Here is a 15,000-nt window from a genome sequence, read left to right as displayed (position 1 = left end):
ATCAGAATTAGATGCAATTACACTCGTAATTATATAGCTTCATCAAAATCCTTCTGATTTTTGCCAACTGTCCAAATTTAAAATGAATTGAATAGTTTTTTTTTTCTGAAACGTTTACTTGAGCTTTGAACAAACCGTCCAAATGTCAATGACTGTCAGCGATCGATCAAACCCAATTCGTGTTGTCCTACCGTTCGAGGATCAGGCCCCAGCTGATATTGTGCGTGCCCAACTTGAAGATTTAAGTCATAAGATCCACACGACCGTTCAGCCCGTATTTGTCAGCCAGAAGATTGAGCAAGATATCAAATTGCCCGTTTCTCGAATCCTGCGTGTGTTTGCCAGAGTTGTTAGAATATCTCGACTGTATTTTTGGTTTCGTGGTTTTGCAGTTACTGGTCACGCGTGACTGACACGCAAATACATTTGAATTTTTAAGACATGATGCTCAACAAGAAATGTCCCTGAACCGAGGCCGCAGGCAGACCCGATTTTTCTAGTTTTTGATGATTGTGTCCGATAATCAAATGTGGCAAATTTATAACAGTGTGGTAAGAAACAAAATTCAGTCTTTCTGGAAAACTATAATGAGGTAGAAACCTGTGTGAGCCATGATCAAGAGAAAATGAGGGGACAGAGAGGGAGGCTCAGGGCGTTGGCCGGGATATGTTATGTCCACGAAAGTTATTTTTAGACGAACGAAAGTCTTTGTTCTAGCGGAAGTCTGTCTTCCGAGACGTCCGTATGCAGTCTTGCCTCGCTCTCAGGTTCTTAGTGAAAAGACAAAATGACGGCGCACGTGGAAGGCTGATGAATACTTATTTTCTTTCAAACATCGGACCGAAGTTGGCCTGCATGCGGACGTCTCGGAAGCCTTCTGCTCATCTAAAAATAACTTTCGTGGACATGACATATCCCAAGGGCTGGACCGGGAGCCTCTCTCTCTGTCCCCTCATTTTCTCTTGCCATGATTTAAAAGTGATTTTAATAAAAATAAGCGATCTTCACATTAATTCTCTATCCAGACCATTCCACCATATGTCATTCCTCAATTTTTTTTTTCGGGATCATTTGAGGTCCAAAATGGGGATCATTTACGTTCCGGGATCATTTGCGGTTCAATATGGGGATCGTACAGTTTGGGGATCATTTGCGGACTCGTACAGCCCTCTTTTGTACAAAGAACAAAAGAAACGCTAACACCAACCCGGTGTGGCCAACACGTCACTCATGCGCACAATCAGTTTACCCGGTCAATTAGCAGCCATGGACAGCTGTTTCGGCCTTGCTGAGCCTCATCAGCATAGCTTAGCTGTTGTGGTTTAATTTTGATCTTGGCATTTAAACCGGTTCTATTTTTTTTCAAACCAGTTTAAATTTTTTAAACTGGTTTTATTTTTATCAACTGTCTAAAAAAGGTTTTCTTTTTTTGGGGGTGTAGTTGAAAAAACAGGGACTTGGTTTTTTAGGGGGTCTAAAAAAGCACTAGACCTCTTTTACTCGGTTCTACTCACCTACCTCGCCCTGATTCTCTCCATTACCTCTATCCAGCCCCACCCTCCTATCACACATCTATTCCCACCTTGTACCAACCCTCTCTACACAACACCACTCACAGACATTTCGTATTACTCAAGAGGTTTCTGTTTACTCACCAGAACTTGATTCTTGAACTCCCTACGTCTGGATCTTCTGCCTACTCCTTAATCCACTTGACCACGCAAACGATTGATGCAAGTACCCCAAAATTATTTATAAATGAATATTTTATTATTCACCCCAGGCCACTCTCGGCCAAAAGTTTGATCATATACAAATGTGCAATACGACACCAGAACCGCATATGGCAGAGTCACGCCAACGCGATTCCGCAAATGAAATCGATTTCTACACATAAATAGAGGAAATGAAAGGCTACCTAAAGACAAAAGACTCACGAAAAAAAATTGTTATATTTACAACAAGGCCAAAGATTTCTTAAAAGAAGAAACAGAGAAGCAACTCCGCCTTTCAGGAAACAAGGATCGATCTAAGTTGAAAGAATTAACAAAAGGGAACAACAGATGATAACTCGAAGACAATGGGTTTACACCAACGGCAAACTCTTTACAGGAAACAAAAAGAAAGTAGTTCCAAAACAGGAACTGTTTCAAATCTTGTCCTAAGTACACAGTCGAATTTCTGACAGCGAACAGCAAATTACGGAAAGTGGCTTCAAGAAATTAGGCAGAAATCGGCCAGAAAGTTGCATGTCAACTCACCCATTCCATACACGCAAAATGTCCAACAACCAATGGCAGCTCCAACATTCCTCTCTTTGATAGAGATCGACTTGATGTAAAATGTCTCCGTTGTACCCCAATATGCTTTTAGAAAAAATAACTCAGATCGAAAACCATTATGCTAGAGTAGTGACCAGGTTTAGAGAAGTCTAGTGACTTATTTCTCCTACAACATTAAATCTGTGCAGTGCTACTAATCTTACTTTCGATTATTTCAAAGAAATTTCCTTTACATTCAGCTTCTAAACAGGCCATTCTGCAAAATGGGTAATTTTCTTTGAAGACAAATTGTAGTTTATTAATATTGTAACACTACAAATAATACCATTGTTACGTTTAATGGTAATGCAGTTACTTACTGAGAGACAAATGTTTATACTGAAATACTGAAGGAATGATTAAAGAATATCACTGTTTTTTATTATGAAAAGTAGCCCGACTTGTGAAAGATAGAAAAGGGTTTAGCTCTGACGAAGGGCTAACACTCGAGACGTGCCATCCTTGGTTGTAATCGTTCTACTTGAAAATATTTCAAATGAGCACCTCACTGAAAAGAATAAATACATTGTTCCTTCAGGCTGATGCCTTATGGCATTTTGCATGTAACTGCAGGACTTTTATTCCAAGGAATATTAATTGTTTTAAAGCAATACAGTGCATGACAATGGTGTACAATCATGTAAACCTTCCGGTGTACGTTGGATCAACTGGCTTGATCTGATCGGCATAATTTCAAGTGAAAAAGTAGATAGTTTGAAGAAGAGCCGATACAAAGTACATTTGATTATTTTGAGTGTACTATATTTCGGCTCGCCCAGCTAGGGTTAAAAATAATGGTTCATCGCAGTTGATGCCGTCTGCTTTTGTAAACTTATTGAATATTTGCTGGAGTCCATGAGTAGGAACGAGCAACTCCAATACTAAACCTATGCCACGGCATTTTTTACAGACTTATCTGTTTTTGGACTACCTTTGCCCCAAAACAACAAAGGCAGTTCCGGTTCGGTGACGCTATGACGTCAAGTTAGTTTCTTGTGATTGGTCATCGGGCTCCTGCGGGAGTCTCATTCGCGGGAAATTCAATCTAAAAATAAATCGGTCTGTGTAAACGCCGGTGACAGGAATATATGGGAGTTGCTCGCTCCTCCGCATGGGCTCCTGATATTTGGCAACCAATCAGGACCTCAAACACTGCGAATACAATTTTGCTCTAATGATTCAGAGCGGGGAGAGCTCTTGGTGAAGAAAATCGGCCGTTTTCTTTCGAATTTTACCAGGGTGTGAAAGAATATGGGCGTCCGTTACCGCCATGTCGAAAGGAGTTGAATCGAGTTGAAGGGTAAAGAACTCAACGATTAAATGGTGTTTAAAGCAATACTCCGAGTGTCCTAGCCGGTCCGGTCTGGTTGCCAAAGGTTCCGAGAAATGAGAGTTTTTCAAGAAAAAACGTGCGGGTCAAGGCGAAACGCCGGAAAAGAAAGGTTCGATAAATTGTTCGATGCTTGTGCAAACAAAAAATTTCGCGTTGGGTTGAAGGCAAAAACTCGCCGATTAGATGATGTTGGCCGTGTTTTCACGAGCGGTTTTCCAGGTTGCTTAGCGAGTGACAACCGCAAATTCCGTGAAAACACTTCCTTTCCCAACTCGCTTAAAGTTTAAGCGAGTCGGCAAATTTCAATAGAATTCTCAGGGTCTTAGTCGCAAAAATTGTTGAGATGGTGATGACCGGCCGTGTCACAGTGAGAAAAAAAGGTGGACGCATCGCAGCTCCGACTTGTTGGCGGTGCGAAATGCAGCGTCTATTTCCTAGAAAACACACCAGTACACAGTTTTCCGATTACATTATCAGTCATATACTGACTGTAGATACTTCGAACAAATCGACACAAATTCACTCGCCTTGGCGAAATGAAAAAAGCGAAAGCAAAAAATAACCGAACCTGCGCCTCGGTATGACGGAATGCATGTGATCACTATGGCTACCTTTCTACTGTATGAAATGGCGGCGAAATGCCAGCTAGTCCGCTAGTAGGTCTGTCCGTTCAAAACCTTGAAATCAACTGGCATTGAAAACAACTTCATAAAAAAAAACGCGAGAGATTTCGAAAAACGACGAAAATCACGGTATGCGTTGAACTCTGTCCCGCAATAAGCTAAGGTGCCATTTTTTATGAAAGGAAGGTCAATGAAGACGAATTTTGATGTTATTTCCTATCCAAATCGAAAAAACAGGAATTAATTTCAGTCTTCAACATAATGTCAGTGTTTACCATATTTTTTAATCGTTATTCATACGTAAGTTTATACAACATACATACTTACTTAAGTGCTGATTAATTAAGCGCAGGGAGTCACGATTGCGTTTCATAAAGATATCAAGGAATGGAATTTCATCGTTTTGTTCAAACTCAATTGTGAATTAAATGTTGTTGTGTCTCCCATTTAGGTAACGTAAAAAACTCAAAGCATGATTTTTGTTCTTGAAAAGAGTAACGGTATCGTCCACGTACCCGAACCAAATAGTAGGCTGATTGGTGTTCTCAACAGCAAATGAAGGGACAGAGAGGGAGGCTCAGAGCATTAGCAGGGATATGTCATGTCCACGAAGGTTATTTTTAGACGAGCGGAAGTCTGTCTTCTGAGACGTCTGTATGCAGTCATCGACAAACGTTAAGTCCACTTCGTCCGCCATTACATTAAATCTTTGCTTTTCTTTCAAACATCAGACCGAGGTTGAGCTGCATGCGGACCTCTCGGAAGACAGACTTCCGCTAGAACAAAGACTTCCGCTCGTCTAAAAATGACTTTCGTGGACATGACATATCCCAAGGGCTGGACCGGGAGCCTCCCTCTTTGTCCCCTCATTTTCTCTTGGTGTTCTTCATCACCCATTTTTCTTCAACATCACACATGAAAATGTTCGCCAAAACAGGAAATACAAAATAAATACAAAATGAATACAAAATAAACCTAGTCCGCACTTTGGCTTATCGCTGCATTAGAATTTGTTCGTCACCCCGATTGTTACAGTCTGCTCTAGATCGATGACCTCAAGAGGATTTTGTTACTTAATGGCTACCCTATGGGAACTGTTAAATATCATATGAATGATGTCATTGAGAAACATCAAAATAAGCCAAAAGATCCTGTACAAACAGTTAAGAAAAAAGAAGTTCTTATCGTTCTACCTTTCTTAGGTCATCATAGCAAACACCACAAAACAGCTGAGGTCTTGTATAAACAAATTCTATGGTATTTTCAACGTCACAATAGTTTTTCAGAACCGACCCGAAGAATCAAGTCTTTTTTCCCTTACAAAGATAAACTAGCTCCTTCCTTCAGGTCATAAGTAGTGTATAGAGCAAACTGCTGGGATTGCAATGATTTCTACATAGGGAAAACGAAACGCCGATTACGTGACAGAAAAACAGAACATTTTAAAGCTCTAACTACAAATTGTCACTAATCTGCAATTGCTGATCATGTTTTCTTAACCAACCATAGAATTAAGTGGGATTATTTTGAAATATTAGCAACTGGTCGATCAGACATGCATTGCAAAATTAGAGTCTCTGTTGATCCGTGATCTTAAGCCAGGCTTAAATGAAAACGTTGGCAGTGAGAAACTTTATCTCTATTATTAGAATATTCTTGCCGTTTTATGTCAATCAATTTCGTTAGTTCCCAGTCCGTACAGTTGTATTTTTGAATTTAAATTTATATCTGTAACTGAATAATAATCACTTCTGATGATGTATGTTGTAACATACGAAACGTTAAGTTTATAAAAGTTATGCATTTCAAGCAAATGTTTGTAACCGCTGTTTGCGTTTTATTCCTATTGAAACAATATGTCAAGTGAAAATTCGTATTGAAAAAAAAAAGATTTTCCAGGGATGCAAGGAAAGGAATAAATGAGATAAATATAATTATAGGACTCAAGAGCAAGTCACAGTAACCCGGCTTAGCCGCTTGTTCGTTTGGGTGGTTTGTTACACCTGCCGAAGTAGTTGTGTTAGCCAAGAAACAAGATCGTCTGGTCTCATGTTAATTACTTTTACTTGGTGCGCTACCTTCAACTACTTTATCGTCTCTTGAACTTAAAGTCTTTTTTCTTGAAGAGATATCAGTAGGTGTCATTTCTGCCTCGTTTTATTAATCGATAAGTTCGGCATGCTACAAGGGGATGTCGCTGATTTGCTGACCACTGGACTCACCCTTCTCTCTGCCGCCAGCCAGACAGCTGGGGACAACATCATTCTTTTTAGCTTCATTTTCCCCAACTTCAAACGAACCTGATACTTTGTTTTTATTCAAAGTTTTGCGACTTCCATTTTTCCTTGCGCCGCGAACGCGTCTCCCGCTGCTTGACAGTAATACGGAGCGCCAAGCCCTCAAGGGCGCGAGGATTCTCAGGTATTCTGCTCGGAAAGTACGATTCATGATACCATAAATGATCGGATTGATGGACGTGCTGGCCCAACCGAAGCAACTGTAACTCACGTAAACTTGACGTTTGAGCTTCCAATCTGCGTTTATAAAATCGATTAAATCGATGACCAATACAGGAGTCCAACATGTTAAGAAACCGACAACAACTACTAAGAGAATGTACGTAACGTTAACTTCTTCTACCGATAAGGTGTTTTCAGACGAAGAACGAAATTGAGCTCTTGCTTGATGTCGAAAGCGAAACCTGACGTTGTGTTTATGGACCGTCATGAAGACCTTCGTATAGCAAACCAATATAATGATAAGTGGCACAGCCACGAAAACCAGAACCAAGTACGCTCCATAACCAGCACTCAAGGTCTCCGGGTTGTGCGCGCAAAAGACTTTTCCGGTGTGAAAGATATATTCATGTCCGGCGAGAACATACGGAAGAGGCGCTAAAAAGGCCATCAGCCATAGAATCGCAATCGTTACTTTTGTAGTGTTCATGTTGAAGATTTTCTGGTAAAGCGCACGGGAACAGACAACTCGAACATACCTGTTAGCAGCAGTGATGGCTAAAGTTTGTAACGACACAGCGCACATGAGGAGAATCGAAAAACCTTGCAATTGGCAAACAAAGTTATTAAACGGCCATTTGCCAACTATGGCAGAAGCTACAGAAAATGGAATTCCCAGCACTGACATCAGAAAGTCTGAAACTGCCAAACTTATGATGTACATGTTGGGAACAGTTCTGCGAAGAGTCGGGTTTCTGATGACGGCGATTCCAAGCAAAAGATTGCCGAAAAAAGACATGAAATTAATCAAGAACAAAAAAAACGATTCCACAACTTGAATCGCTCTAGAACGGTGTTGTAACTGACGGGCGAAGTTTTCGAGCGAGGACAACGTGGCGTTCATGGTGCTTTTTAAATGAAAAAATAGAAAATCATTCCCTGGCTGTGTCAGTCTGACGTCATACGTTTTCAAGTATTACGCATTTAAATCTATAAATGACAGTGCTAAGAAAAAGCAATAAATTAGCATTCATTAACCTCTGCAAAATGTGTTCTGCCATTTAAAATTTGATAAAGCGTTAAATATTGGTATATTTTGTTATCGACCGACGAAAATGAAAGATATATGTTTATCTTTCCCATAAGCAAGGGTTATATTTATATTTGACCGGAATTAAAAGTATGCTTATGAATTGAGGCAATAGTTGGATTTTGCTCTTATCTACAGCCATTTGAAAAATTTCAAATGTATTGCCAAGTTTCCGCCGGGTTGATTAATTTTGGAACACATCAGTCTGTAGCGGCGAAGTCAACCAATTTTAATACGATGCACCCAATTTCGAGAGAAAGGCGGCTTTCGGAATAAAGTTTTGACCCTTTAACTCCCAATAGTGCCACTTATAGATTTTACTCTGTTTAACGCCAGACGATTTTACTCGTCAATGGGGAACCCCACGGGGCTGAAAGGGTTAACAACAGCTGGATTCACTCAAAAACTGTGTCCCCATTAACCCTTTAACTCCCAATAGTGCCACTTATAGATTTTGCTCTGTCTAACGCCAGACGATTTTACTGGTCAATGGGGAACCCCACGGGGCTGAAAGGGTTAACAACAGCTGGATTCACTCAAAAACTGTGTTCCCATTAACCCTTTAACTCCCAATAGTGCCACTTATAGATTTTACTCTGTCTAACGCCAGACGATTTTACTCGTCAATGGGGAACCCCACGGGGCTGAAAGGGTTAACAACAGCTGGATTCACTCAAAAACTATGTCCCCATTAACAACAGCTGGATTCATTGAAAAACTATGTCCCCATTAATTAATTAACCCTTTAACAACCAATAGTGCCACTTATAGATTTTACTCTGTCTAACGCCAGACGATTTTACTGGTCAATGGGGAACCCCACGGGGCTGAAAGGGTTAATAAAGTAAGTTCTTTTTACATAAGGCAGGACTCAGCAGGAGGCTCCCTAGAGTTTTAGGGCCGCGCGCAAGCTGCGCATTAGTGTGGCACGACATCTGGGTGACCCCTTAAATAGTCTCCCCAGCACAATGTATTTGCCTTGTGTCGAAATCGAAATCCATTTGAACTTCTGGTTATAGTTGCTCGAACGATGGATAGATAGCGCTATCCGCCGGATAAATCACTGTCCAGTAACCTGAACAACTATAGCAAGCGAGCCCGTTTCTCGAAATCCCGAAGACTTTTCGAGCCCGAAAACCATTTGTGAAATTGCCAAACGCTAGTGTTGAAAAGCTGATCTTTTAACATGTTTTCAAGGTTACAAAAAAAAGAAAAACTGCCTAGAAGTGATACCGGCCCCTGCAGGTATGGATCTGGCGCGGATGCGGGTTTCTCGTGTAATCACCGCCGTAGTACTGCACAAGTTGAAAAAGAAAATGTTTTGAGAAAGAGCCGGTGCTATTTAGTAATGTAATGTATTTAGTAATGACAAAACCTGCCTTCTTCAGAAACAATGATAGTTTTACGTGAAGAAGGCTGGTTTGCCAGCCAAAATATAATACATTATACGAAATAATCAAATCCACGTAGTATCGGCTCTCTCTCAAAATACTTTCTTTTTCAACTTGTGCAGTACGCCGATAGATCAAGCCAGTTGACGCAACGTATACCGGAATTATAGTTATTGTCCATGGTTGCTTGCTTAAAAAGATCCGAAGACGCTATGCTAAAATGGCTCCCAATAAATTGTTCTTTTGTCTTCGGATCAATCACAATTTTAACTAGACAGAATAAGAACAACAATATATAAAATAACTTTCTTTTTCTTAAACGAGGCTCGTTGGTCTAACGATTAATTAAGTGGTTGTTGCCATTTATGTATACTGCCCAAAATAAAAGAGAAGAAATTGGAAAAAAAAAAAACAACAAACACATGTATTTTTGCGAAATTGCTGGGTGTCAAGCTGACTTCATTTGTAACTTGAAGCATCCGCTGTATTATCTCGTAATTGGCAATATCGGGATTGCGCAAGAGCTCGATGAACATCCTCAAGTGTGATTCTCGTTTAAACGGAAGCGTAGGATACGAAAGATCCGAATTTCCTCATAGTAGCACTTTCAATTTAACGACTGAATCCTGAAAATAAACGCCACTATTCAGCTATTCTTCGTTACAGATTTCGACGAATCAGACTTCTTGAAGGACATTCACTTGTTTTCATTCACTGCTCCCCGTCGCCTTCACAGGAACACGCAGAAATAGCGATGTTCACGTGATGTCCACCATATATAAACAAGGAGTGACGATTAAACTCGGATGGTGAGCAGGCCGATCCATTGTCCGTATTTAAAATTCTACGGATAAAAAGATAATAAGACATTCAGTAACCATACCATCTCGGAAAAAATTAAACCAGTTTTAAAAATTTGAACTAGTTTGAAAGAAAAGATGAACTTTTCAATTAAACCACCGTACAGCTACCATACCAGGCGGGTGTTTTAGACACCCCTTCACACAACAAGTGTGGTGAGCTGGGTTGGGAACAGTACAGCCGTTCTCCCACGGCAAGCGTGTGGAAAGGTGGATCACCATAAGAGATCAGTATGTCACGTAAATTTTTAAGTTAAAAACAAAACAAACTTTATGAGCGTAAACTGGGTTGCCTGTGGTACGCGTTACACATTAATAGAAGCACTGAGTTGCGTGGTATTGAGCTGCAGTGTTCCAGTTAATTTTTTTCAAGTGGAGTGTCATTTAGATCATTTAAGGGGTCAACCAGACGTCGTAACAGCAGTGGCCCTTTGGCTCACATGTTCTCTCCCGTTGATTATTTTGTAATGTGCTGTCCCGTTTAGAGGTCTTTTACTTCTTTACGCTTTGGTAATAAATTCAGTTCAAAGATAACAAAACACGCTCTTGAGTAAAACCAAGAGAAAATGAGGGGACAGAGAGGGAGGCTCAGAGCGTTGGCCGGGATGTGTCATGTCCACGAAAGTTATTTTTAGACGAGCGTACCTCTTTGTTCTAGCGGGAGTCTGTCTTCCGAGACGTCCGCCCGCAGTCTTGCCTTGATCTTAGGACTCAGGTTCTTAGTGAAAAGAGAAAATGGCGGCGCACGTGGAAGGCTGATGAACATCAGACCGAGGTTGGCCTGCATGCGGACGTTTCGGAAGACAAACTTCCGCTCGTCTAAAAATAACTTTCGTGGACATGACATATCCCAAGTGCTGGACCGGGAGCCTCCCTCTCTGTCCCCTCATTTTCTCTTGGTAAAACTCACTCAATTCTTCTTTACAAAGTCTGCAAAAAAACTAACTGAAAATTACTCCGACGGACGTTTTCCTGCATGTCATGCATGTCTTGCAGTTGCACTAAGCAAACGTTTATTCCACGCACTAAGGAAGGACTGAACTTGTTGTTTCCGTTTGATAATTTCTCTTCTTTTAAGCCTAATCTGGTTCCAGATCAAATGTTTTGTTGGCTTAACGTTAGCACCAAGGATACGTTCTGTTTACGTTCGACATTTGGTCTCCGAAATCTCGGATGATGATGTGAAGACCTTTTCTCAAGCCTACGGTGATGTTTTGTCGGTTCGCCGCAGTTCGCCGCAGTTCGCCTTTGCCAATTTCCCGGCTAGCTCTATAGCGCTAGTCGAGAAGTTGAGTTGGCTCTGGACCATGATATCCCGTACTTTGTGACGATCTGCGATTATAAATGTCGTGTTTGGCACGCCAGCCAGCCTGTCCACTGCACTATCTGTCGTGAAACTGGTCACCGTGGTTCTGCCTGCCAGCTTTCGGGCCTGTGCCGGCGCTGTCGTCATTTGGGTCATATGGCTCGAGAGTGTAGGCAAGCCTGGAGTGCTCTTTACCCAGAAACAGAAGTTTTGTATTCAAGTGTGCCTGCCGCTGAGAACACTAGTGCTAACTATGTCCCTCCAGTCCCAGGGTGCAGGGATGGCGCGGTGGTGAGAGCCCTCGTCTCCCAGCAATATGTCCCAGGTTCGATTCCCAGGCTCGGCGTCATATGTGGGTTTAGTTTGTTGGTTCTCCACTCTGCACCGAGAGGTTTTTCCCCTCTCCACAAAAACCAATATTTGACTTGATTTGCGTTGATTTGTTAATTTGAGTTTACAGTGTCCACAATTAGTGCTCCAGCGCTAGAAGATTAGACACTTAAACAAAGTTCCTTCCTTCTTTCCTCTCGAGGAGGCTCCTTCTGAAGTCTCGTGATGGCTCGTCATTATGTGGTTCGTATGTCTAAAAAAGCAGTTGATAATGTTCTCTCTTGTCTGATGGACCACTACAAGTTCCCTTCTGATGCTCGTGATTTTACGATTGATTTTGTTTTTTTTGTGTTCAGAATTAGTTTCTTAAGGAGTAATAATATAATAATAAAAATTTATTTATACCGCGCAAATTCAACTATGCAGTTTTCAAATGCGCCTTACAATAAAAGAACAATATATAACACTATATAGTCAAAATTACACGAATGAATAATTATCTAGTCTGTAAACTACAATACTATATCAGAAAAAGCTTTTTTAAAAAGATGAGTCTTCAAATTACGTTTAAAAACTGTAAAATAGGAAGTGCATCTAAGATCTAACGGAAGATTATTCCACAGTTTTGGTGCGGCGGCCACAAAGGCTCGATCGCCAAGAGTAGGGAGAGTCCTGAAATCTGGATTTGAAAGCAGATATTTGTTATTTGATCTGAGGCTGTAGGAAGAATTAGGTTTAAAATTTACGAGAGATGATAAATAATTAGGAGCTGTACCATGGATTGCTTTGTGAGTGATTATTATAATCTTATAATCTATTCTAAACGTTACAGGTAGCCAGTGTAATTTGTATAGTATAGGTGTGATGTGGCAATACCGTGGTGCTAGATATAGGACTCTTGCAGCTGCGTTTTGAACACGCTGCAGTTTACTGAGAGCGCAGTAGGGTAGTCCATATAAAAGTGAATTACAATAGTCCAATCTGCTTGTGATGAAAGCGTGGATTAATTTATGGGCAGATTCTATACTTAGATATTTTCTGACGCGTCTAATGTTGTGAAGATGAAAAAAAGCACTCCTACACGCTTTGGTTATGTTGAAGTTCAGGTTGAAATTGCAGTCAAACCAGGCCCCTAAGTTTCTAAGGGGTTCAGTGCTCGAAGAGATGATGGATTCGCCAATAGTTAGAGTAGCGCATTTAGTTTTCTGTAGCTGTGCTTTCGTCCCAATGAGCATGAACTCTGTCTTGGAATCATTGATCATGAGTTCATCATTGATCATCCAGTTACGGATGTCACAGAGGCACGCTTCCATTGCTGCAATGGCGGCGTCTTGATTGTAATCATCATTTGGATTGAAAGCCAGATAGATACCAGTATCATCAGCATAACTGTGCGCTGTTGGGAGGTGCTGGCTAATCACATCAAATAGCTCACTGGTGTAAAGGGAGAACAGCATTGGGCCGAGACAGGAACCCTGTGGCACACCAAGTTTTGTGGCACACAAAACTTCAGTCATCTGATAACAAGAAGCCTGGAAAGCGTGCTCCCGCTAAACTTTTGGACTCCGAGGGTCCGCCTGCCCGCGGGCCGACTCGTCCGGATCGTGTGCCGTCTAAGTGAACTTTATTGCTTTTTCTTGACTTTGCCTTAGTCTTTTTGAGCTTTCATAGAGTCTCCTTTCGAGTTTATGCCAGTGACTTTTTTCTTTTTTTAGTATTTCCTAGTTCTCTTTTTGAGCATTACTCTGTAAATGTTGATGTTATGTGTTTTTGAAAAAAATTTTACATGTTGTCCTTGTTTGCTAATTCAGTGACAGGGTGAAATGGTTGTGCGTATGCGTGATGTGTACCAGGCTCTTTTTTGTTGTTTTTCATTCTGAAAATAGGTCTGAAATAGGTTAGGGAAAATCGCAGATTTTGGTTTGAAATAGGGTAAGGGTTTCAGTAAGCGGGCCGCACACCCCCATCCAATTTTTTCTGGGAGTACCTCTCCCCCCCCCCCCCTTTCCCCACGGGAGGGGAATGCAAGATTTTAAGCAGCGTTTGCTTTGGTCTGAAAATGGCGCGCGATTTTAAGTAACATGAAAATAAATAAGAAGTAATCGCTACTTTACCTCTCACGAAGGCTTATTAGACATGTCTCTTCGCTTACACACTTACCCATGTCCACCTTCTGAAACACACGCAAAAAAGCCAGTTTTAATGCATTATTCAGGGTAAGGGGTAGGGTGCAACCTTGTTCCTCTCTGGTTTGGTGGCATAATGGTTCAAGATATAATTTTAATTTGTATGACACTGATTGATGCTTACAGTAAATAAAAAGGAAACATGGGGTCGGGTTATTGTTAAATTCTTGATAAGTCGACGAATTATGTTTTGAATGTCTGGTACTATGGCATTTATTGATAGGAGGGGCTTATGGATTTTGATTGGCATAGCGAGCAGAAGCTGCCGCGACTGTCTGTCATTGTTTAGAAAATATGAATAGGTTTCTTCCTGATTAAAGTGGTGTTAAGTAATAATTTCTTGGCTTCGATAAGCGAAATTTTACAGAAGAGTATTTTAAAGGAAACCTCTACTCTTATAACAGAATAAATTTACACCAAAGGAAATTATTTGTTTTAAAACAGTGTTTATATCAAGAAAAGTGAATTTATAAATCTCTTATTTTCACTTTTAAATTTTTGCGGGAGCAGCCATCTTGAATAATTGTGACGTGTTAAGGCTCGTTTACACAGAGAAATTTTATCGGGCAATTTTATCGAGCTGCGATCGAACGGCGATTTTACAGCGACAGCAAATCGCCCGTGTGAACAGCCGGCGATTTCATTGTAGCGCGACAGATCGCAGCCTTGTCGCCGCAAATTCGAACATGCTCGAAATTTAGAGCAACTTTGTTGCGATTTTATCGCAGCTCTTGTCGCGCGATAAAATCGCTCTTTGTAAACGAGCCTTTAGGTTGCCATATTGTTCTGACACAAAGAGCTTTTGTCTAATAACGATAGAGCAACTGTAACACGTCACAATTATTCAAAATGGCGTCGCCCGCGTAATTTGAAAACAAAAATAGGCGATTCTAAAACTTATTTACTTGGGATACAGACACTTTATTTGAAAATACTTTAGACTGACTTGACTGTAACGGTTATTTCCTGTGATTTAAAGTTATTTTTTTGTTGAAGTGGAGGTTCCCTTTCAAATGATTTGACAAAAACTCCACCATAAGTTAACTTCGATGGAACAATTATCTCAGTGACGTCATTCGATAGGGGATTATTAAAAAGCATTCT

At 40.8% G+C, this 15,000-nt stretch overlaps 1 protein-coding gene and 1 long non-coding RNA gene across 2 annotated transcripts in view; both read right to left on the bottom strand.

Moving 5' to 3' along the window:
• Window positions 1–4,548: 4,548 nt before the first annotated feature.
• Window positions 4,549–7,754, bottom strand: LOC137999056 (melatonin receptor type 1C-like). Its single transcript, XM_068844884.1, has one exon. The coding sequence runs from the start codon at window positions 7,635–7,637 to the stop codon at window positions 6,459–6,461; it is 1,179 nt and encodes a 392-aa protein (XP_068700985.1). The 5' UTR covers window positions 7,638–7,754; the 3' UTR covers window positions 4,549–6,458.
• Window positions 7,755–9,480: 1,726 nt separating this feature from the next.
• The window catches only part of LOC137999057 (uncharacterized), a 7,152-nt gene continuing 1,632 nt past the window's right edge, over window positions 9,481–15,000 (bottom strand). Inside the window, exons 2-3 of the long non-coding RNA XR_011122887.1 lie at window positions 13,825–13,883; window positions 9,481–10,058 (exon numbers count right to left, since the gene is read on the bottom strand). This is a non-coding gene — a long non-coding RNA (uncharacterized lncRNA). The remainder of the gene's footprint in view (window positions 10,059–13,824; window positions 13,884–15,000) is intronic.

The sequence above is a fragment of the Montipora foliosa genome, chromosome 4 (assembly GCF_036669935.1).
Source record: "Montipora foliosa isolate CH-2021 chromosome 4, ASM3666993v2, whole genome shotgun sequence".
Classification (NCBI taxonomy): Eukaryota; Metazoa; Cnidaria; class Anthozoa; order Scleractinia; family Acroporidae; genus Montipora; species Montipora foliosa.
Note: the sequence above shows the minus strand (reverse complement) of the source record. Positions and strands in the feature narration are given on the sequence as shown.

Excerpts from the sequence above, each read along its gene's own strand:
- LOC137999056 (XM_068844884.1), bottom strand. The coding sequence starts at position 7,637 with ATGAACGCCACGTTGTCCTCGCTCGAAAACTTCGCCCGTCAGTTACAA.